Source organism: Pagrus pagrus (assembly GCF_965226575.1).
Source record: "Pagrus pagrus genome assembly, chromosome: 11".
Lineage (NCBI taxonomy): Eukaryota > Metazoa > Chordata > Actinopteri > Spariformes > Sparidae > Pagrus > Pagrus pagrus.
This window is the reverse complement of record NC_140195.1, coordinates 26,506,868-26,532,600: the sequence shown is the minus strand read 5'-3', so window position 1 is coordinate 26,532,600 and position 25,733 is coordinate 26,506,868. Positions and strand designations below refer to the sequence as shown.

General features: G+C 42.1%; 1 protein-coding gene across 2 annotated transcripts in view; it reads right to left on the bottom strand.

Moving 5' to 3' along the window:
- LOC311265858 (plexin-A1-like) overlaps positions 1–25,733 on the bottom strand; it is a 326,362-nt gene that overhangs the window by 50,608 nt on the left and 250,021 nt on the right. For both annotated transcript variants that reach the window (XM_084367924.1, XM_084367925.1), the window contains exons 13-18: positions 25,292–25,515; positions 15,170–15,321; positions 13,408–13,528; positions 13,136–13,272; positions 9,915–10,082; positions 1,002–1,095 (exon numbers count right to left, since the gene is read on the bottom strand). In XM_084367924.1, coding sequence (XP_084224050.1) covers positions 1,002–1,095; positions 9,915–10,082; positions 13,136–13,272; positions 13,408–13,528; positions 15,170–15,321; positions 25,292–25,515 — 896 coding nt within the window. The remainder of the gene's footprint in view (positions 1–1,001; positions 1,096–9,914; positions 10,083–13,135; positions 13,273–13,407; positions 13,529–15,169; positions 15,322–25,291; positions 25,516–25,733) is intronic.

The window sequence follows — 25,733 nt, the reverse complement described above, 5'->3', positions numbered from 1 at the left end:
CAAGTAGTTTTTTGTGCTTAAACCAAAAACAGTCTGTCAAGGCAAGTGTTGCTTTGACCACATGATGATGTTCATAGTGACTGATTACCTATTTCGAGCAGGCTGGCTGTCAAAATGTCATGAAATTAAGTAGAAAAGCTTAGAAAAATGTACTGAAAAAATGTAAACCACTGTAGTATTCTTTGGAAAATGGCTGTCAGTTAAGTATCCATGATTTGTGGTAAATGGGTGACAGCATTATAAAACATCAGCATGGTCCTTTAAGTGTAGCACTTTGATAAAGGGCTGTGTGGGATGCATCGTGTTGGCTGTTTGCCTCAATAAACGACGGCTTTATCTGCAGGTTGAAGTGCCTGAGTATTGTTTGAAGCTCGGTTCTTAACCCTGACAACTAAAGAGCTTCAACTCACAGCGACAATCACCCAAGTGCTTTGTGAACAGTATCTACAGATCCCCTGAAACACTTCAAACTCCTCAAATGGAACTTCGGGTTTTGTGTGGATTTTTTTCTTTAACTTCTTTTCCGAAAAAAAAAAAACCCCTTCTCTGTCCCTCTCTCCTTCACACACACACACACAGTCTCTCTCATGCTGTCTCTTTCTTTTTGTGACACAAACACTCATGTGGTGCGGTGACATTTGAAAAGCCATGTGGCCTGAGGTAGCGTCAGATGTCTGAAGCTGTAGCTGCAGAGAGAGAAGACGTGAGCAACACACAGAGACAGTCTGTCTGCCACCTTCAGCGGCACTGTAGAACGAGCTGTCTGCAGATGCGCTCGTGTGTGGAGGCCTGTATGTGAATATATTTGTCGGTTAATGTATGTACTGCTGTACTGGAGTGTGTACATCTGAATAATGTACGCTGCATATACTCTATGCCAGCTGTGTGTGCTCTGGCTGCCTGCGAATGTGAACATGTTTTCCAGTCCATGTGCCCCTGCTGTGTGTGTCAATGTGTGGCTGTGTTTATGTGGTGTGTGCGGCATTCATGTCAATACTCACATGAAAGGACTCCGCCTGCCCATACTTGGCCCTGATCTTTGGTTCGCGGATGGTTGCGAGGTTGGTGCCGCTCACTGTCAGCAGAGTGCCACCACTGTAGGAAAAAGGGGGGGGGGAGGAGGAGAAGGAGGAAACAAAAAAAGAAGGGAAAAAATTGTAAGTTGGCAAGACATTCTGAAGACAGCTCTGCCGGATACAGAGGTATGTCTCACTGATACAGGCAAAATGGACGTTACTGCAGCAGGTGTCTGCAGCATGTGGCTGAATTTAGGGGGATATATTCAGAGGGAATAGGGAAATATTGTGGATGGTGCCAGAATATAAACATAAAATACAAGCAAATTTGTACCAAATTTGAGCTTAAGTGACAACACTCAAGATTTCTTAATTTGTTGTTTATTGTCCTCGTTCTTCCCTGTCCATCTGGACACATTTTGGCACTGCCTGCCCACCTGTCTCCCCTCCTCTCTGTTTCTCTGATACTGCCACAGTAGCATCAGGGGCCATTGTCACGTTTTTCAAATGCACACATTGTGCTTCCCATATAGTTGCTTTGTAGTTGGACTCACTGGATCGCTACACAACTGGTCATTGTCAAGCCCCAGTGGCCTAATGGATAAGGCACTGGCCTCCTAAGCCAGGGATTGTGGGTTCGAGTCCCATCTGGGGTGAATTATTGTAGAGTGGTACAGTAGGCGCCTGCTGAGCCCCTAACCCAGAGATCAATGGGTTGTAAACACCCTCTACTACCAGAGTTTTACGCGCAGTGAGGCCGTCTCCTCCACTGCTATCTGACTGATGGACAAAGTCACATTGATAAAACTCTGAATGGGTCAACAGCAAAAACCAACCACATTAAATCTGTTTGCTTTGAGTGATTGAGCGCCAATGAGTCGAAAAAAAAGGTAATCCTGGATCACTGGGGTCAAGGAGCTCGCCGTCAATCGGCTGTTTTAACTCTGGACTTTGCAATCTAGATGCGAGCCTGTTGATTTCAGAGAGGCATAACTTTAGGGAATAGGGAATGGATTGTTTTATGTTTATATTCCGGTCCCATCCACAAACGTAAATATCCAATAGCACATGACGATAAAAAGTTGTCGCTATCGGCTCGACGCAGCTTTGTGGCCAGATTTCTGTCGACAACTGAACTGAAGGACCAACAGAAGCAGATAGAGCTGCTGGTGGCATCTCAATGTGTCACACTCCTCTTAGGCATCCCGTTATTATAAACTTACAGACGCACTGAAATAAAAAATAAAAAATCCATCATGGTCAGAGAAACAAAGAGCTTCTTTTGCAACTTGCCAGGTACATTGATTAAGAACAATTCCAATTTATGTTAAAAGAAAAGGTAATACCACTTCTGCAAATTAGAGAGGGGCAGAACTGGTTGACATGGACAATGATAAATTAACACTGGTATCTGCCAAAAATAAATAAATAAAAAAAATATGTATAAAACTTTGATTACTGGTTACTTTAGCACTCACATAAAGTTTAGAAAAGTATAGCCTGACCACTTTGCAGGGAAGAAACAAAAGAAAGTTGGACCACGAGTGTAGTGTAGTGCTGTGCCCTTGGCATCAGGTAGGACTTAGAGATGAACCTTTTATAATGGAGTTTATAGAGAATAGAAGGTATAGAATGAGAGCACCAGGGAGCGTATTTGTGAGTGAAAGTCAAAGACAGAAAGGAGAAAGAGAGAGTAAGAGGCAGAGTGAGAGATTTAGTGAGGGGGAAGATCCACAGAGACACTCTACATACTTTAATCACGAGTCTATACACAGTAAATATGTGTTTGCCTTGAGTCGGTGAAGGTCAGTGGACTGAATCCAGTAAATAATGATGCCACAACTTGGCTGAAGCCTAAAGCTTCATTTCGTTGTTGACTAGTGTGTGAAAGGCAGACTCACACCTGCTTGGTGTAGAAATTTTCTATTTGGTTGAATCAATTCTTGAAAGATTTCACTCTTTCCTCCATGACTGCAAATGTTTGTATATTTCAAACAATAGCTGATTGCTTTGCAAATTCCACCAGTCAAAGTGGTTTTTGAAGTTTGTGATGCACTTCTAGGAAAAAGTACCCTTCAGTGGTTTCCCATGTTTTTTTGACGTAAAATGACTGATGGACTTGATTCCTTTGATGACCTCCCACAATGCGAGACTACTAGTGCTGAGAAAGGATCATGGGGTGCACAGGAAAAATAAAATCTTTATCATAGGAGGACTCCTGCCACTTGTAAAGACAATGGAGTTAGTGTGTCCTTTTCACTGCTTCACCTAAAATGGATTTATGAGGTTTTCATGAAAGATGTTGATACAGTGGCAGTTCCAACCTCTGAGTACTCTGTTTTCTGTTGGGAGATCACTGCCTTTCACGGCTGCCTTGGCTACTGTGCCTCTGAAAAATATAGTTTATAAGATTCCCCATCGTATGTCTTTCTGCAGGCTTCTCACTGCCTGGAGGGGCACATACAGTAGTCTTTCCAACTGCTGTCTGAAATAAAAGGCGGAGATGAAACCTTTTTTCTTGAAAAAGTTATAAACAAAAGGCAGCTCCTTTACTGCACGTTGGACACCAAAGCATTTCTAAAAACTCGCAGTGGGCATTCAATGTGTATTTTGGGCTTTGGCGAAGTCTGGAGTTCAAACACCCACGGCCAACACCCACGGTTATGATATTTCACTTAAAGGAATCTCAACTCTCTGCAGACATCTTACGGGGCTGCATGTGGAGTGTAATTCTCTGCTTAGAAATCCATGCGCCTGACTGCTGCCTCTACTATCTCCACCTAAAAGATGAGTGTTTTTTTAAGATTTACTCCCTCTGTTGCTTTGGTATCTTCACTGGTAACAGCTCTCTGCAAGGGGGTACTCTGAAGGTAGGGAATGGCCTAATGTCACTGCCATGGCTTTTTAACTGAGCTAGTCTCTTTACTGTGGACTGACACGGCACTTGTCTCCTATTGCTCTTTAACTCTTTTTTGAATATTGACGACAGTATTATTGCAGACATTTGAAAAACAGCTTGACCAATCAAGTCCCCAAAAGACTGACGAGAGCTGGCCCTGTAGAATGGCAGCACTTTCACAGTGTTTTATCCTTACAACCCTATTCCTTATCGACAATTTCTCCAGGATCCGTAATAACTTGGATGGCTTTGAGTAATCCTGCAAGTCTGTCGTTGTTGCCTCCATGTGAAAGTGATGGACTTGCCACATAAAGTATCCCTCGGATCTTCTGTCATTTGAGGCAAACATCAGGAGTATTTTCACCACTTACCTTTTGAAGCTGCAAGCAGAAGAGTGGTGACTCCATCCATTACCCACTGCTTCCAAAATTGTAGGGATTTAGATGTGACAGCTAGAGCTGACAACCCTTTCCGTCTACACCAGTCACGCTAAAGACAGGACAAAGTATTCTGAGGTCTACTTCCCTGATGAGGAGGGTCGGACCTCTGTTTGGTTGTCAGAGTGTTCGCAAAATCAGGGGAAGCTCTAGTGCTCGCTGCAAGATCGGGTAACTGATCAAGACAACACATCTCAAGGACCAAATGGCTGACACAATGACTAAGACGTTTCGGTATAGAACATGGCACTGAGGCATTAGACAGGCCTTTGTGACCGGGCTTAACAAGCGGTTCAGAGAAACCTTCTTCAACCCTCCATCACAGAAGGACAAGGCACATTCCTTCTGTTGGGTTACCATGTATTACCATCGATTCCTGCAATATGTAGGCGTCTTTTTCATTGTAGACGTTAATGTGACACTTCTGTAGAATGACAGCAGTGTAATGGTGATATGAAGCAGAATCTCTATGTCTTGAATAGTCTGGCTGGCGAATGCTCGACACTCATCTCTCACTCTGATCCAAGTTCAGCAAACGGTTATGATAAGGAAGGGAATGGAGAAGGTAGATGTACCGTCTCTGGTGTTGTTGGCAGATAAAAGGAATCGTGTCTGCCATTCATCTCAGCTAAAGTTTGTAATGTCTTTCAGCAAGTTGCCCATTACTAGCTAAGGAAAATGAGCCATTCATCCTAACAGCACAGTCTCTCACAGTAAGATGTGATTGTAGACGTTATGGGGGCATCAGGTCTTTGAACGGCAGTTCAACGTGTCATACAGTATTTCTGTGTTTGCTTCTAACAGACAGACATTTCACATTTACTTTTTGTTACACAGTATTCTTGTCATTTCTGCTACAGTACCGTAATCTTCAAGAGCCACATTCAGCTTTAGCGGCTGGAAGTGGGACACTTCAATTCACTGTGGCTGAGTGCCATGAAACTCTGCCACGATGTGGTAAAATTAATTTAATATAAATCAAGTGCGTTCTGTTGAGCAGAGTCCAATTAACGTTAAGAAGTGTAAGTCGTTATATTGTGTACTGTAACTTCCATCTAAACTCTTTTAATGTTTTTGTTTTTTTTAATCTCATTCCACTTTGAATGCAAATTAGTTTCCTGATGTGTCACAGCGAGGGGAGGTACTCTTGGATTTTCCGTCTTCTAGTTTGGACTGTTGCCATGATTTATTTAACAGATTTATATGTTAATGATATGTTAACTTTAAATAATTCTGCAAAATTCCTTTGTAAAATAGGTTTTACAGTACATTAGGTGCTAACAAAATGAGAAAAGTGAGCTGCAAAAGAGAGATGTGAGGACCAAGAGAGCAGAGGCCACATTCAAATGACCTGATTGTTTTTTAACTGGCGTTTATGCCACTGCCCCAAATCTTAGGCAGAGTGCACTTATAGCACTGCTTGTCCTCTGCCTCCTTTCTCCTCCTCCCCTCCCCCCTCCTCCTCAGCTTGATGTATATTTGTGCTGAGTCCCTCTGTCCCTGCTGCTCCTCTCTTTGTCTAAGTGAGTCTCTTTAGCTCAGGTACATGCTTCAGGGAACAGACAACAAGACAATCAGGATAAACTCTTGAAGATAGCTGGGGAAATCCAACCACTGTTGTTAGTGTTGCTCTCTGTCTGCTCTCCCTTCCCCTCTTGCCATCTCCGTGCCGTCTTTACGTTTCAGCCCTCCCTCTGCTTTCCATTTTCTCACAATTTCCTTTTTTCTACAAGAGGAGATGCTTGAAGACTACCTGTAAGATGAAGCCCATGTAAGCCCCTGTTTTTATTACACTGAATGGGGGCAGATTAGCTAGACATTGCCAAAATCAAAGATAAATAACAAATAATGGCTGAGATGAATTCAACACACTGTTAGGGCAGCATTATTTTATGGCAAAATCAGAATCACTTGTAAATTCAGTAAATTCACTTGTAGCAAAATCATTTCCATAAATATAAGTTCATTTTTGGTGAACTTTGATACCAATTTGCACTTTTCACAAACACCAGCCCATGGTAACAGTGCCGATGGCGTTAAGAGTCCAACATGGAGGAAGCTAGCCATATCATACTATAGCTGTGTCGCACCATAATATGTTATTAAAGCTCTTTTGGGGCATAACATGTTCCGCAAAGAAGGCATGGTTTATCAACAGCTGTGGTACAAAGGTCAATTGTACAAATAATCAGTGAAATCTTTTGAATAGACAGTGTGTGTCCAGTAAGCAAGCAAGCTCATGGGCTTGTTAACAGATTCGAGCAACTGCAAGATAGCTAGCTAGCTATGAAGAGATTATTTTCTCTTTATCAAATAAAATGATGTACAATCCTGGGAAGAAAATGCCAGGAGGCAGTAACAGCACAGTACAGAGAACAAAGGAAAGAATCTTGGATAGCTACTGTGACTAACTTGTGCTTGCATGTTTCTAGCTGGCTAGCATGTCCATTATTAGCTCTCCAACTACATAGTTAACCAGCTATCCCTGCCACCACCAGTTTGTGAACACATATGGATGCACTTTGCTGTGCCGCTTTCCAGTGCGACCTGAAGTAGAGTTTCGAGATATTGTGGGAGCTGCCTCCTTGTTCCCTAAACACCTATATTTACAACTGGCTTCAGGGCCTACCCAGTAAAACCAATTTCGTACTGGTTACCTCTGTGCAGCAGCACCGGAGTCTGCTTTATATACGCTGCCAGTTTGGGAGAAGATTTGGATATTCAGAAATTGCTTCTCTAACCTCTGCTGCTGCCCAGATATCTTCCCTCAGTATCCCAGATGAGCACTCCTCATTGATGAATTTTTGAAGTGCTCTGTCTTCTTCCTTAATGGAATATCAGCCAAGTACAATGATAATGCCCCCCCACCCCTCCCTTCGCCTCCCTTTTCTCTTCTCACTGTCTTTTATCCACTCCTGCAATCATCGCCCAAGCACAATGATAATGCTCTGCAGGCAGGCATGTGTTCGCACAAAGTGTCTACCTTTGTGAGTCAGATATAAACCAATATGATATCACAGCTGACTCGTTCGCTATACTTTCTACCTGAGCCAACATGTGATACTGCGAGAGAGGGCACTGGCTGAAACGCATCAGCTAAATGAAAGCTTCCACTAGCTGGAAGCAACACACACACTTTGTCTATCACAGTTTGTGCGCTGTTTGTGAAATGTGTGTGTGTGTTGTTTGGTGGTTTTCTCAGCCAGATGGAGAGAGATCTGGGGCCAAACATCAGGGACTCTGGGAATTAGTGGGGTGTGCGTCTATGTGTGTGTGTGTCTGTGCGTGCGTGCATGCATGTGTCTTCTTTTATGCAGGATCATCACCCCAGGGTGGGCTTCCTCAAGTAGAACCCCAGTTTGAGCTGCAGACGCACATACAAAAACACCCTCACAGCAGGTGTGCTGGGCAGTGATTGGGCCTCAGCTGTTGCTCGCCCAGTCCTACTGGGCAGAAGGAGCAGGGCAGGATTCATCAACACTCTTTTCTAACCAGCTCTGCATCTATCTGCTCCCATCTACTGATGAGTCACCACAGGGAAGAAAGCAACACAGGGCAAGACAGAAAGGAGCAGGAGGGAGGGAGGTAGAATGATGGAGACAGGCCAAGATGGCTGCACATTTCAATATCAGGAGATAAATTAAGAGGACAGGGAATATTAAAAAAATGCAGAATACCGGGAAAATACATAGGGAGTAAATGACTGCAGCCACATCATAGGAGGGGGTTTGTAATAGACAAAAATGTTCTGAAGAAAAATCTTGACTTTGATTAACATCCAGTACTGGGGTAGCGGCAGGGAGATCAAAACCATGTGAACCCCAGGAGGATGAAAAACTGATTACTCCTCAAAGAATATATAACAACAAACATGTAGAGAGCACTGATTGTTTTGTTATCATGCAATGTCCTGCTGGGGAACCCTGGGTCCTGGTATTCACGTTGATACGACTTGTAACGCACCATCCACCCAAACACTGCTATAGATCAAATACACACTCATAGCAACACTCGATGGCAACGGACAACGTGCCCTGCCAACCAAACAAACTGCTCAGGAACGGCCTGAGCAATGTGACTAAAAGCTCAAGGCAGTGACCCGGGGCGTTCGAGGGGCGTTTGATAAGTTCATGGCCTAAGGTGGAAGGAGTCAACATAGTCCCTACTACATTCACACATTTAGTTGTTTAGGGGCCGGTGTCTTGGACTTCCAGGAAGTGGTCCACATCAGTGATAATGTCCCTGAACTCCCTCTTCATTTTGTAGAGGAGGTAGTAGTCTGAGGATCAAAACAGGCAAAAAGTGAGGGTGTTGGACAAGTTCAAATCAGCATTTCTGGACGGCAGCCATTGCCACTGTGGACTCGCGGGCTTGTCCATTTTCTCAGACAGTGCTGACTTGCAATTTTTTTAATTACCCAAAACAGAAATACCACCAAAGTTATTAACTTGAAACTTTCTGCATAATCACTGATAGAGTTGGACTGCGTTTCCATGGATTGAGAGCTGTATAACTCGCCTCCTTCTACCTCAGACCATGAAGTTATCAATCACCCCTCATACTTGGTCCGCAACGATGGTTGAGTAGGCAGTGTGTGTCCAGCGGCATCCACATGAATGTCAGGACCCAAGGTTTCCCAGCAGAATATTGCATTGAAACAAGATGATCCATGTTATCCCCTCCACCTGTAAGTCATTTTAATCTTGTGGCTGATTGGTGTATACATATACAGTATAAATAAAACCCGGGCTGAATAGGGCTTCGGAAAAGCCACTGAGGTCAGGGCTTGGTTCTTTACTACTAACCCAAGTCCCTCGATGCCACTATATTTACTTTAATGTCAAAGTCTTTGCTGTGTCTTCCCCCCAGTGACGCTCCTGTCATGTTCAGCGAACAGTGGAGTGTCTTTATTTATTTAGTAGAGGGATGTAAAGTACTGGCAAGCGGTGGAAAGCTGAATTTCAAAATGAGACTTGTATTAGGTTAGGCAGGGAACTTCAGCCTCGCAGACCGTCAGCTGATCAGTATTAGCTTAACATCCAAACAATCCATGGGCTGTATAACTTGACAAGCTGACTCTCCCCATTTTTCGATCACCCATGCTGCTGCTACTGCTGATGATTTCCTCCACTAAAACACGTCTCGCCGGAGCCAGATGAAAAATCTCCCGAGGCACAGTCAATTTAGCTCTATCCAAACCCACTGTCAGAGCTCTCATCTAGCATTTAGCTCTGCTCGGACTGCTTCAAGAACCCTTTCTGAGATTCGTCCTGCTAATGCTGCTGCATCACAAGCAGTGGTGTAGACACCAAGGTCCAAACCTGGTCCTCCAGACATTGGCCTTACAGAATGTCTGCCCAGCAGTCATTTTTGGTTCAGTGCATTTATTGAGCTCCCTGCAGTCACTATCTAATGCTGCTTGAATCCATGTTGTTGCTAGAATTTGTCAAATTTCCTCTGTCGAACAAACTGTTATTTGATGAGATGGTAAATTGCCCAAACACAAGTTTAAAAGCCCAGGTTGAGCTACTAATGGGAATTGTGAACACAAATGGACCTTACCTTGCAATGCTCCAGTCAGGTTCAATCCTCAGGACAGTGGGGTCGTCCGTGTAGTTGAACTTGACCTCTGGGTTTCTGAGCTCGGCATCGTCGATGTCCACCAACACCGAAGCACTGCCCGGTGCTATTCCAGCTGGTGTAACGCACACTATCTCACGGGCGTTCCTCCTGGAAGGACAGACAGAGGAATTTAGAGGAAGGTGATCCCACACATTAGACAGACAGCTAGAGGGTGGCCAAAATCAATGTCAGTCACACAATTGCTAAAAAGCCCTGTGGCACACTGTGAAAGCTGAAGTTCAAACGACAATGTCATAAGACACTGCTGTGAACTGATGTTTGAAAGATATTGAGAGTTTGTCTTATCACAGGGATTTCTAATACACAGAGAGATCTAAGACACAAATAGATACAAGACTTTAGAGAAAGTAAAAGTGAAGTGGAATCATTTCAGAGAAGTAAACAACCCACACTTCACCAGAGAGAACAACAGAGGAAACCCTTGACAATATCCAGCAGAGAAGCCGTCTGACAGTTTGATCACACTAAAAACAGAATTATAATAATAAAGAGGCAATTACTACTTTCTCGTGCCAGGCCGTTCCTTAAACACTGAGGTCCAAGCTGAGGCATTGACATATTTAATGACTTGCTCATTGTGCTTCTAATTAACAGGGTCCAGTCTGGGAAGCCAATTAGTCTCATTTTCTTAAATCCATATTGTAACCCGTTAATTTGATTAGATAATTCCACTCATGACCAACGCACTTCAGTCACAAAGCCAGTCAGGTCCTGCCAAATGAACCCTCTCCTGGCCTGCTTTTGAATACAGCAGTGCCATTAGCAACAATATATATTATGTGTGTGCATTGTACTGTCTGTGGCCACATTTCTAGCTGGTTTTAACATGTGATCCATTGGATAACAACATCCGGTCCACTTGTGTATGCATTTACACCCAGTATTAATAAGACTTCCCTTTCTGCCTGCACTGTGATCGGATCTCAGTATGCAAATGTGCCGGCAGGCTTTAAACACGGCACGTCCCAGGTGAGGAGAAGCAGTGTAGTGGATGGGAATCATTCATTTTTAAATCAATAAAGAGGGAAGACTTGCTAGCTGCTCCACAAGGTGCAGGTTTTGCCAGGCTTGCTTAAACTAGCAGGAAGAGGCACCAAGTAGATTCTGTTCTGAAAAATGTGGTCACAGTGTAAGGACTGCATTTACACCTGGCTGAGATCCAATCACAAAGCGAGCTAGACCACATCTGAGGCTGGTGTGATTCAGATCGCATAGTGTAAATGGGGTCTGTTTGTGAGGCTGCGTCAGATGAATTTGCAGAATCATGCAGAATTTGTCCATTCCTGTTTGTTGGTGTCAAGCCTCCAACCCAAAGTGACGGTATTTGACAACCTCGCAATGAGACTGAACGATCAACTATCTTTTTCTAGAATCGTTGACACCAGGAAACATCCTGAACACAGACAATACAGGGAGAGGGTAAGGTTTCTGTACATACAGACACCACCAAACACTTCTAGTGGGTGGGTCATAAATGAAAATTCACAGTTATTGTTCTATACACAGATATATTTTATTTTCTGCAATATTTTGAATTATATTTGAATACCTAGACAAAGACATTTGTGCTGGATATGTCAATACTTAAGATTAATCATTAATCTATTCACTGCCATTAAGAATTTAACCAATTAAAAATGTATTAATCGACAATCTGAGAAGGAAATTGTAAACACAATAAGGACTTCTATACTAACTGATATTAGTACATTTGAGCTATTTAGTAACCTCAATTTGTGTTGGATTAGTTACTGAAGAGCGACTGATGGGAACAATTAAGTCATTATTTAGGCATATTCATGATTAATCAATAATTGATTGTTAAGTCAGCTGACTATTGATGAAAATATTGTTTGAAATTTGCATCCGTAGTCGATAACAAATATTGATCACAGGGATGTATACTACGACTGGTGCAACCTCTTTTTTGTATGAAAAGAAATGTAATGTATTTAGTGTAAGGAGGAAGAGAGAGAATGGAAACAGAGAAGTGAAGCCATGTTTAATGAAGTTTACACCTGTTATGATTGGTTTACTGACAAGGATCAACGCCACCGGTCACAAACACCGGGGGGAGGGATGAAGAGTCTGTGTGTTTCTTGTGTGTGTGTGTGTGTGTGTGTGTGTGTGTGTGTGTGCGCGTCCATGCTTGCATGTCCCATAGGCAAAATAACATTTTCAATTGCAGTCTTGAGTGCAGTCCCCAGTAGCTACATTATCTAATATGTATTTAGCACAGTTGAGTGGTGTCTGCTTTTCTGGGCCATGACTTCACAGGAGCGTGTGTGTGTGTGTGTGCGTGTGTGTGTGTGTGTACTTAAATGTAGTGTTGCACATTCTATTGTGCCTCTATGTACCATGGAAAGGGAGAGAGGGAGGAAAAAGCAAGAGAGAATCTACAATACCCACTCTCTCAAGTCCCTCGGCCTGTAACCATAGCAACCCCATTCACAAAGAACACATGCTCCAGCAACCTTCACAAGATGCCACGAGCACAGTCGCACAGTTAGGGTGTGACAGATAAAGACAGAGTTGAGGTGAGCGAGCGGCCTGTGCTGAAGTGGAATATCTGTTGGATTACTGCGAGGACGCTGCAGCACTGAAGTGACTGCTGTGACATCAAAGCTAGCATACAGTTGCTTCAAATAGAGATTAGCTATGAGAGGCTAATCCATGCATTTGACATGCAGGCAACTGTGGTGATAGTTTGGATTTTTTTATTTTAGATTAAAGGGAAGCCTGTGTGAGTGCAGACAAAGAGATGCACACACACCTAAACACAAACATTCATGATCCCACACACACTCACACACAAGTATCCTAACCTGACACACAGATTACATGCTTACAAGTGCGTGTAATATCTTTATGATAATGACTTTCTTCGCAATGCACACGGGCGAATCTTTTAAACAGAGCATGTTTATTTATGCACATATATTCTTTCTCTTTATTTATTCATCTTCTATATTATCTACACTACCTTAAGTCATAATTATGAATTTGTTTTACCATCGTAAGCACTCGTTTTATGGGTCTTATTCTTATCTAAATCCTATTCTCCTCTGCTGTGATCGGTCCAATTTCCCCACAGCGACGATTATTATTTAATTTAAATGTAAAACAGCGCTGTTCCTCACTTTTTGAAGTAGCAGGGCTGCGGTCCAATGCTGACAGACACGTAGCTGCCTGCGTTGAGGTAGCTTCCCTCGATGGTGACCCGGGTGCCGCCAGAAATGGGCCCCTGAGATGGCTGGATACGGGTGAAGAACGGCGACTAGAAAAGAGAGAAAAAAAATGTAAACAGAGGCGTCATTCTCATGCGTATGAAAAGAAAAGATCAAGAGGAACATCATCATTTTTTGAGTCATCATGGTCTTTGTGGATTAAAGATCCCTTTAATGGTCCTTACCACAAAAGTGAACGGCCTGGGCGACAGGGCTCTGTAGTCGTTGACGCAGTCTCTCACACACACCTCAACCTGAGCTTCCTGGACCCTGTAGCTGGTAGCGTCATTCAGCAGACACACGATTCTGTAGAGGGAAAGTTAAAGGGATTAACAGAGAAAAGGGGAGCAGGGACGCATCAGTGACAAATTCTTAATTATTTGGGCCTTATTGAAAATCTTGCAAACGTTTTTATTTAAGCTTTTTCTTTCATGTGTAAAAATCACTGACTCCGTTTGTTCCAGTGAGATCAGATCACCTGTGGTCTCCTGAGACAAATGTTAATTCCAGGTATGAAATGACTGTGAGCTCTCTACTTGAGGTTGGATCACCAAAGTAGCCTCATAGTTTATAGTAATGCAGCACAGTGAGGATATACAGTAGATGTTTCATAGAGGACATGAGAGTATATGTTGTGGATCTTCCTGTTTGCCACTGAGAATAGTTGAGCAACTTAAGGCCTCATAACCAAAGAAAGTTTTTATATGTGGACGCTTCTCTCACCTCTTACTCGGTCGTCCACATGAGCACCCTCTCTCTCGCTCTCTCTGCGAGTCTGCATCACACTTCTTAAATAACTGATGGTTTTTATAATGCCTGTTTTAGGTGGTGCAGCTCCCCCCAGCACCCTAACCTCCCGAGAGAGAGTGGAAGGTCAGGGTCGGCTTGTTGATGTTCTAGTAAATCTTTCTCATTTTTATCTGAACTTTTTTCAACTCTTTCAACAGTTGCAGAGAAATGTAACACCAAATCTCTGACATCTTATCAAATGCAGCTACAAACTGATATTTAACATACTGCAGCTCAAATTCACGGTTTGTGTTAATTATGAGGTTTACAAAATTACCAAATACCATAATATCAACAGCAAAAGCAAGGACACACAATACTTCAGTATCACAGCCACATGAGATTTAACTTCAGTTGCTGTAGTGTGTACTTTCTGAACCAGCGCGATTAAATGAGCATTCAATCACACGACTACAGAAGGCTTTGTATGCATTTTACAAACCAAAATGCCTGACACAATACATTTCAGTCTGTGTTTCAGGAGCGGCAACAGACAGAATAAAGAAACCACAAAGACTAGGAGGGATGAGGGAAATATAAAAAACACATCCTGTTAAATTGGTGCGGGGGTGTCAGGAACAATGTGTTAAATAACTCATGTGTGTGTAATATTTGAATAGAGATGCCCTCTATCTCAACATGCTTCATTTCCCAACTAACTGCACTACGGAGGGATTGTTTGATCTGCGTGAACTCAATTCCTCAGCCGTGTAGGACCCCGCAGAGGAGTAAATGTCAGGATGGAGGGATGAGAAAAATAAAGGGAAGAGCATATGTAGGAAGTAATGGAGGGGAACAACAGATGGAATTTACAGACCAAAAAAAAAAAAAAAATTGCTCTGACGTCACTCTTTTTTCAGCTGCCGGATAAGGCTGCATGGGCACCTGCACACGAGAAAGATGTTTTCTGGTTGACATTTTTTCTGTCGTTTGATTGGTCGGGATGAGAGAGGAGCTGGTTGCTGCTGCCTTTGGTGTGTGTCCTCAGATCTGCGAGTGTGTGTGTTTGTGAGAGACAATTGCTGTCTGCATGTGTCTGCAAATGCATTCATCTGTGTTTCCATGCCTTATGAGCGTGCAAACCTCTGAAGTTTTCGCAGAGAATGTATTTTACGTGCATGTGGGTGTGTGTTTGAGTACTGGTGTGTGTTGATGTACCTCTCTGCGCTCACATACTCCTCCTCAACAGGCACGCAGGGCACCTTGCCCAGCCTGACGCCCATCTGGATGTCTCTGAACTGCAGACCGAGGTTCTCCCCCAGGATGGTCACCCTGGTTCCCCCTTGGCGAGGCCCCGTCTCAGGGAACAACTGGATCAACAAGAGGTGGAGGACAGAGGTCAGAATGGATGGAGGAGGAGAGAAGATAGAAAAACAGTAGAAGAGGGTACGGAAAAGAGACGAAACAAAGACAATATTCAATATTTTGTACATCGTTGACACATAAAGAAACACACTTTGGACACAAAATGTATCCACAGTTTCATTTTCTGTCGGAAAATAGTCTCCAAATATGTCATAGCATGGACAATTCCACAGAAACAGGCATGGACAAGCATGAAAACAGTCAAAACAGACAGCCACTGGCCTACACAAACAGGCACACACACCATAAAGAATTGCCCATATCAGGTGATTCAAGTTTTAATGAAGAAAAATCACCCTCTTGGCATTGAAAAACAATGAAAATGAGATAAAGAGAGGGTGCAAAAACAACTCGCGCTGACATGCAGGACCAAACCGGCGTAATCTCGGGGGTTTAATTGAAACTTATTACGGCGGCTTGGCTTCGTCGGCGGGGCTGTGGCGGTGTAACGCTCAGTCGCGCCGCCGAACCATAATGTGATTTATCTAGCCAGATTATGGCGCGTAACGGGGACAGGTGTGGTGTGACAAAACAAATATGGTGACTGATGGACGGTGGCTGTCACAAACACGCACACACACATTACAGCACCGGCGTGCACACACACACACACACACACACACACACACACACACACACACACACACACACACACCTAATCCCTAACAAGCATCATGAGGTAATTATGTGTAATCTGTCCATTGCCCTGTTCTCCTGCAGTGCTTGGCTGAGCAGACAGCACAGTGTGGAAATGCAAACTCAGGCGGCCGACAGTATGGAGGCAAAGCGCTATTATTAAACCACAGACAACAGACTTTGACAAATGGTGATTTCAACAGTGTGGACTAGTTTGCGGAATGACCGATTTGTCTTGCCAGAAAACATGAGATTCAAACTTTTGTGCAAAGAGAGTCAGCTGAGATCCAAACACTTTTCTGCACCCTGCTTCAGAACCAAAGGCCACACTGTTGGCTAATGCGTCAGTGGAGCAGCTGGAGGCTAAATGCCTTGCTCAAGGGCACCTCATTAGTAGTCACTGTTAAAGAGAAGAGCAATACCCATTGACTTTCTCCACAAAATAGGTATCCAGATGGTCCAGAGTTTTCATATGCAACCTTTAGTCTAATGTACGGACAAACATATGGGGTGTAATGTTACAGTATAATACAATTAACAGGGAAAATGGAGAAAATTAAAATAGAACATTAGAATGGAAAAGTGGAAAATGGCAAAGTATAAATGAAAACAATCAAATTTGAACTTTAAATGTAAAAGATTTAATTGAAATTGAAAGATTGAATTGAGCTTTTGCCCCAAAGCCAGCAGTAACAAGCTCAGTGCTTCATATAAAACTAGAATTACAGCCTCCAATTGTACGCCTCTATAATATCACTGAATACTGGCCAGGACATGATCATGACACAGTGAAGTTGACCTTTTAATTCATATGAATAGCTGTGTAAGGGCCAAACTTTGTAAGGTCTGTGACCTTTGACCACAAGTTTCTAATCAGTTCATTCTTGAGTCCAAGTGGATGTTTGTGCCAAATGTGAGTCCCTCTTGACGTTTCTGAGATATGTTGATCATAAGAATGGGACAAACAGAAGGATGGATGGAACAACCCGAAAACATAATGCCTCTGGACACAGATATTGTCAGCGCAGAGGCATAAAAACAAAAGTTAAAGCCTCTATGAGTAGAATTTGAATACTTGGCAACTCCCCGCGGATGAGATTATAACCAGGATCATCTCATATTTCTACAAATAAAATTTAAGCCATCAGAATAATTTAAAAGATGCTACAATAACATAAAAATACCAATAATTGAATATATCAAGTCCCAAATGATTCTTTCAAATAAACTAAACATTTATCTTAGCCAGCAAGCCACCAAATAATAGCACAACAGACTGCCAGACAAAGCCCAATTTGGAAGCTCTCGCATGTAAGGAACAAAAACACAATACCTTTGGCAGCATCGTGCGAGAACAGATAATACACACATGGATGGACAGTCTGTGACAAAAAGACAGTCCTTCAACAACAGCCACACAGCTCCAATCAGGCAATATTAGCTACTGTACGAGGTAAAACTGCCACAAAATAATCATAAATATATGAAATGTCATGTGTTTGTTTTTGGTAACATGGACCTGATTTGCCACAATAGAAAACAGGCTCCAAAACAACACAGTAACTGAAGTGAATCAAGAGACCAAAAGCGAGAGCAGTGTGGCCAGTAATAATGCTCCCTACTATTTGGAAGCAGACTCACATTGGAACCTCAGGCGCCAGTAGAGCCTCAGCACTTTGGTTCCACAAACACAATAGCTGGTAAACACTGACCAGAGTGAGTAGCCATCAAGCTCTAGGGTACGATATGGACAACAGATGTCAGGGCGTGGAAATGGGGTTTCAGATGGTTTTGGAAGAATGAAGCTATGATACCACAAAACACAATATCAGCCTGCCACCAAGCCCTGGGATATAAACACTGGCAGAGCCACAGACAGACAGGCAACAGAGAAAGAGAGGGCAGAGTGCTGTTAAAAGGGATTACCACCATCATCTGAGGGGGCCACTAAAAGGGGGCCAGTGAAGAGTATGGGAACATATACTATCACACCATGAACGCACACAATAGTCACCAGGCTGTGGCAAAAATGCCCGAGGGAATGTAATGCTTACCATACACATACTTTATATTGGAACAGTTTTGATGCTGAAATATTTTCATGACCAGTGTGAAGCACATTTCAGAGAGAAGTGTGGATTCCCTTGCACACATGGTACAGCTTATAATGCACATTGTACAAATTGTTTAAACCACTGACTGCATGAAATCTGGACAAAGCCTCCAGGTCTGAGAAGTGAGGCCTGTGAAGAAGTGCCTGAAATCTCAATTCTTTCTAATGGCCAACTGGGTGCAACTCCACTGGTTTCAAAAAGGAAGCCCAACTGTTTGTAAGCGTATGAGAAAATAACCCTACTTCTCACTTGATTTTTATTACCACAGTAAACAGTTTCTTACTGGGTTTATGGTGTCAGTTGCTAGTTTCAAGTCTTATAAATACAGCATGGTGTTAATTTTGTTGTTGTTGATGCTTGGCTGGACCTAAACCTCTCATTACTGAAGTGTGGATTAAAACCTAATTGGGAAAAAAAAAAAAAAAAAAAAAAAAAAAAGCCAATCACAGCAGTGGCCCATTGGTTTGCGGACTACCATTTTAAAAATGGTGACAGCCATAATGCCAAACTCAAGGCTCTTGGTCCACAAACCAATGGGTGACGTCCCGGTGGGTTTGTGCTTGATTTAAAGTCAATGTTAGGGTGGACATACACCTCTCATTATTGGAGTATGGATTAAAACCCAGTTGGGCCAGAGTATGGCCAATTGGAGCAGTGGCCCATTTGGCTTGTGCCCTAATTCTAACAACAAAAACAGTACATTTGTGATCTGTAGAGGCCGGGTAATGACACAGACACAGGGAAAACACCACCTCCTTAGTTGTCAACAGACCAAATCTCTTTAATTCATAAATGTGGTTTTGTACTTTCACATGTAGTTTTGTAGCTTCATTAGTATGGCATGGACATTGACAGGATTTGAAGATACAATGTCAGCTACAATATTCATATACAAAATAAGGTTTTCTGGTCCTGTCTAACGTTTTCGGTGAAAGCTATACTAATCATAAACATCATCTCTAGAGATACCACATTTACTGAATATAGCTATAGTATCATGATGGATCCCAAAATGGAAAAGGAAATCTCAACATCCCTCAAAATCTTTGAGCGGGGAAGCACTGAAGAGAAAATGAAAGTGCTGGTTGCAACTCACCTAACTGAACAGTGATGCCTTACATACTAAATGGAGCAAGGATTCTTAAATAAGCAATAACATTTCCTCTAGTAAACCCTGGCGTGATCTCTAGCTATGCATCTGAAATATGATCATTGTGGGACAGAAGATCGAGCCAGACCACTACACCTCCTAGCTCCTAAAAGAATGCAATGGTTATGTATCATCATATCATATCATATCATATCTGAGAGTGGATTTCCACTGGAACGTCAGAAACTCTTGGAAGTATTAAGTATGGCACCACATAACAAGATAACCAGTTCTCACTGAGCCTGTGGGCATGCAGGCAGACGCCACAGCGTGGAAATGGGACCTCAAGCAGCTTTGGACTCATGTTGCAGTGATCTGACACAACACTACTGCATTAAAGCACATAACCACCACTCACTGGGGAATGTAAAGTACAGATGCCCTGAAGTTTAAAACAGACCTCAGGCGGTTTTGGGAGGATAGGGATTTGATATGACACAACCACACTGAAGCAACTAACTAAGAAGCCATAGGACACATCTGCAAAAGGATAACAACTATAATTGTTCCTTATGAGAGCCTAAATGATCTAGGATTCAATTGACACAAGGACCGCAAATGCTTGGGGGTTGCATACTAGCATAACACAGTCTCTGCCAGCTGCTAGCCACTAACCACGAAACCCTGGAGCTGATCAGCTAAAAGCCTGATATTCAGACTCAATGGCAAGTCAGTCTGACGCTGCATTCCTTGTTCATGTGTTTTGTTTTGGGGTGGATTTGATGACTTGGTGTCTGGCTGGTCATTTTCAGTCAACACTGAGGCAATATTAGCCAGTACAGTTAGCCTAAGTTAAGCAGGTTTCGCAGAGAACCACAGTTGAAGTTGAGACGGATGATGAAAAACAGGAGTTCCCATCACCAAGTCCATTGTTTTCTACCTCACAGCTGGGGAAGAGTTCGGCTGTGTATTAATGTAGTCTATGGGAGCCCACAGCTTTGGAAGTAGCAATAAATCCAATTAATCTTTTCCTCTCTGACATATTTTTCTTCCTGCTTTGGTCCGGCCCTTTCGAATACCGCTGACCAGGAATCCACAGGAGGTAAAGTACTGTGGCGTCGCTCTTTGGTGGTGTGGCCTTTATATTGCAGTGCTGGCCGCATAGTAGCCACATCAAATCATCAACATTACAGCAGTGGTTTCCTAGTAGTCTGTCATCCAGCCTGTGCACACATCGCATGCGTGTGCATATGTGTGTTCTGTTACATAGTAATCTTAATGTGGTCTGAGTGGTAACCAATAGCACATGAACCATGGAAGGCAAGCAGCTGTTAAAAACTGGGAAAGTTGTTTGTGTGGCCAGATAATAGTTTGGGAATTCTGCGAAGGCATTTGAAGCAAACAGGGAGTATGGAAACACTTTTTTTCCCCCTTTCTTGGGAATACTGCCTCAAACAAATGATCTAAAAGTGTACTTGTATGTTCACTTATATGTACTTAACATGTTCAAACATTTGAAAAACCTGGGAATACTAAATTTGAGAATATATTTTTTCCTAACGATGGATCCTAGGTGTTTGGAGAATATAATAAGGATTCTTGTTTTCAATAGGATCAACTCTGCTGACACAGAGACCTAGCTGATGCTGTAGTCTTTTCTTTCCATTTGGAGTTACAGCAGTGGTGAAATGTAACAAAGTACAATTACTCAAGTTCTGTATCCAAAGGTTCAATTTGTAAGAAAGTTCATTCAGTCAAATACTGACACTTTGGGATTGCAGGTCAGATCGGCCATTATCTTTTGACTTAAAAGTTAGCTTTCTTAAAAATTGGACCATTAAGCACATATTTGAGTTGCTTGTACTTCCTTTTGTTGCATGTATTTCCAGTTTGTACAACTTGATACTTTTACCCCACTACGTCTCAGAGGCAAACATAAAATTAAAATCTTTTTACTACTCTGACCTTTCTGATTATAATACTTCCTGTCCAGTGAAAACAACAAACAGTATCTGGTTTTGAATGTAAAATGATCTTTATGGGTTGAGACTGAAACTGTCCTCCCTATTAAGCTTCATAAACCTTGATAAAGATGCATGGTCAAAAAGCTGAAAACAAGGATGTTCTCTGAAAACCGTGAAAAGCTGATTTTTTAGCACTGCTGCAGATTAAACTACCCTATATTATATAAAGTAGTTTAAATCAACTCAACATTAAACATCTAGAGTAGTAACATACAGCCTACACATTAATGCAGCAGCAAAATGAATCAAGTAAAAACATGGACGATAGTAAATTGTATTTTAAGTACATTTTGGTGATTTGATTTAGATACCATTACTTAAGTAAGGTTTTAAATGCAGGACTTTTACTTATTCTATCGTACTTGTACTTAGTACTTGTTCCACCACTTGCAGCAATATCCATGTGATTAACATGAACACTTAATGCATACAGGGCAGTCAGTAAACATCAGGACACTGAGGAGTAAACCAGCCACACTCACTGTTGTCAAAGAGACTAATAAATCTGGTTCATCTTAAATGAACATGACCGAACCTGAAACTTAATGAAGTAACCTCATCTTTACAATTGGTGCTATATATCCAATCTATGGTCTGTTCCTATCATCAGTCTAGATGGATAAATGTACCCATCATATTAGTTTATAATCATCATTGGATGTTTTAGTTTTTTTAAAATAACTGATGTAGGCAACTTATTGTACTGTAATTGTTTTAATTACCCCGTTGAAGTCAACAGGATGACTGTTAAGCGAATAAGTACCTGTGTACTGGTACTGAATCCAAAATGAATGGTAAATAAATCCTCGAGTCAAGGGAACAGAGACATCTCCTGGATATCAACATCTCTTATACTTTTTGGTTTCATAACTCCATTGACATTTATTACTCCCCGTTTCACTCCCCCACTCGCAGCATTATCGCAATATAAAAACACATAACTCTTACTCTGCCTTCTCCTTCTCATGCCCTTGTGTTCGCACAGAAACGCACACCCAGACACATGCACAAACAAAGCCGTAAACAGGTAAGTAGTCCTTTTTTTTTCAATTTGTGAATCATGCATTCAAAAACACATTCACATGGATGGTCACAGCATTAGGGCCAAACAAAAGACGTATATTTCAGCAGGTTTCGGGGTGTTGGAAAACAACAGAGATTCAAGACAGAAAATGTTTCTGTCTGCCTTCTCTATCATCACAGTACTATCATTTTCTAAGTCTCTCATTAGACTAACTTGTTAGGTGATAGTAAAGGCATTAACATTACATTATGTCAGTGGCATCACCAGCTTTGCAATCAGAAGAATAACAACCTCAGAGTCATGCTACCATGATCCAAAAGTATTGTCTGAACCAATTGCGTGACCTTAAAATGATGATTTGACTCGTATCAAGAGAGAAAAAGTCCCATATACTGAGATAAGGTCAAAAGACTTTTATAAAAAGCCTGCTTTCCCATGACATTAAGCTATTAAGTGTAAAATAGACAATTAAAAGACCAAAAATTGTATGTCTTGAGTAATTTGATCAAGAAATTAGGATTTAATGAGACTCTCTGCTCTTAAAACAAATGAGACTAGAAAAGACCAAGTGGGAATAGATTACTCCATTAATATCAAGATAATCATCTGATTCATTAAATGTTCATTTGAGGTTAATCAATCAACCAGCTATAGAAGTAATATGTTTCCTTTGCCTTTTATTTCCTTACTTATCCGTCTTATACACAATGAAAGTACAGACAGAAAGAAAAGTAGGTAAAAAAAAAGAAAAGAACAACAAACAATATATAAAAGAAGCAAAACAGATATGAATGAAGCTAAAAATCTCTCCGACTAGTCCTGGATTCTGACCAATACAGTCATCCAAACACATCACAGAGCGACAGCGCTCGACAAAGAACGAACACAACTAAAATACAGTTAAAAAGAAAAAAAATCCAAACCAAACAAACCTCTACGTGCCTCTGTCTCTGGAGTGCCAGTTTGATGTAACAGTGAGTAATAATACCATTTCTGTGCCAAGGGCAGGCACAAGGTCCCAACATGAGAACACATTAAAATAGAGCAGCTTTCATTCTCGGTTCAGGACACGTAGGGCTTTCGTGACCACAGGGGCTTCAAGAAGGAGAGCTGACGCAACGGCCTATCAAGGCTTACCAGCGTTGGATCTCCGCAGGTGACACTACGCTCTTCACGAGTTGACGAGATTATGATGCGGCGCTCAAAGAGGCGGCGCTGCTTTTCTTTGTAGGTGATTTTAGAACTGTAACAGTGAATAGAGATCTGATCAAAAGAGTTTCTTTTGGTCGTTGCCGACTTTGGATGTGGAGTGTTTTTTCTTCTTCTCTTTCTTGCCAACTGTGATGCGTCTGTTGAGTAATTTGGGTTGCCTTCACTTTGCAGGCTCGAAAGTATATTCTGTATATATTTGCATAGACGCAGTACAAACTTTATTGTGTGTATTTAAAATTTTCAGTAGATACTTACATTTCAAAATGTCTGACACGTTACATTTTGTACAAGTCATTCAAAGTCTGAACAAATACCGAGCCGTTGCACAGAAGTGAAATAGCGGAGCAGAACGCTTCATGTTTTTCACCTTGAGCTCAAAATAAAGTGAGAAAATACAGCGGCTCCTGCTTCATCTCAAATATATCTGCTTTGAAAAGGGAAACAGAGATGGACAATTGCATGATAAGTGCAAAATCTGGTATCATCTCTGTGCTTGTCAACATCATAATAAAAGACAAAATTTGACGAAAGTCAATTTTGCTGCTGTGAAAGCTGTTTTCAGCAGGTTTTAGACTGTAGCTGAAGATATTAGATATTTTCCCAGAGAAGGCTTTGATTTCGGGTCAGTTTTATTCATATTCTTCTTAGCTGTGCCCCAGTGTTTCATTTTAATATTTGGTAATGATTGTGTGGTTAGTGTTCATATTACCATTTGATGGTCTGTTGCTTTGCATGACTATTTATTTTTGTATTAGTAAAAATTAATACAAGTGAAATGAATACAGGCCTAATGAAGTAAACTATGTTGATTTGTTGATAATTAAACTGGCAATAGACAAATGTCCTGCTTCAAAGTATCGTGAAGTCATCTAGATTGCACAGTGTGATGAAACCATCTGCATTTACAGTTGTTCCCCATAAACCTAACTATCAGGCCCGTGGTCACGAGAAGAAGGAAGGTAAACAGGCAATCCATTTCTATTAACGACTAAATGATTGAACAAACTCACATTTTGTCCTGTCTTGTTGTTATTTGCGACTCTGAGGACAACAGAAACAATCCAGTTGTCTTTGCAACAGCGGCGACAACAATAATACCAATAGTACCTAGAGTTTATATTGTCCAAACTACTGATTGGGCATTCAATGTTATCACTCACTCACAGGTTTAGCTTCCGGTGTTTAGATGAATGCGCTACGTTGCCGATTTCTCGGTTGTTGTATCTCGTCTGACCGCAGCAGAGAGATCACAGCTCATGCTGGTGTCTGTCAACTGCCAACGTAGCATCAGACTCCATGTTCTGAGAACTGGCTCATGAAAAATCATATAATTTCCTCCACAGACTTCTCTCTGATTTGGATCACACACTGTTCTGTCTGAAAAGAGGCCATCAGTCTCGTTCCGTCTACCTGGCAACAGTTCCCCATTAACAAGTGGAGCGGGTGGTGAGTGTGTGTGTGTGTGTGTGTTTGTGCTATTTGTCTGATTTGTGTGGGAGAGACCTAAAAAAATAACTTTAAATGTAAGTGTCCAAGGAAAATCTCCTGCATGTAAAAACCTACTTCCCCATAAACCTGATTCTGAGTCTATGAAGGCACAGTGTAGTTCAGACACTGATATGAGAGTAATGTATGACATACTGTACATCCTCTCTCACAAACTGAGACAACTATGGTGTTTATGACTCCATAAACACAGCAACGAAGCAATACTGGATATACGGCTACAAAATGGTTGTCATTTTGTAGCCATACATCGAGTATTGTGTGTCGTCAGCTTGCAGTCGACTCAATAAGCGCCGGGTGTTGTCTTACCTTGGTGATCTTGGGGTGGGTGCAGCGACTGTTTCCAGAGGTGGCGTGCATCCATCCTCCGCTCTCAGTCATCTGCATCTGGAGGTGGGAATTTCCTCCGCCGGTACACTCCTGCCTGAGGGAGCACTTCCTGTCCTGGACGCACCAACCGCATTCGAACCTGGGGTCAGCCTTCAGGCACATACCACAGCTGTCCCGCAGCGCTCTGCACTTGTAGAGATGGGCTGTGGGGGGGGGACATAGAGGCGGATGCGATGTGACTGGAGCTGCGATTATACTGCGAATTTCTTCAGTCACTAGACTGACTTATCCTCCTACTGTACCTGTAAAACATGAGCTTCATTTGTAAGCTAATAGCACAGAAATAAAAGCTAATATTCATTATACACTACATTAAAATGAGCTAACAGTTGTAGAAGTGCGGGTAGGCGGACTTTGTTAA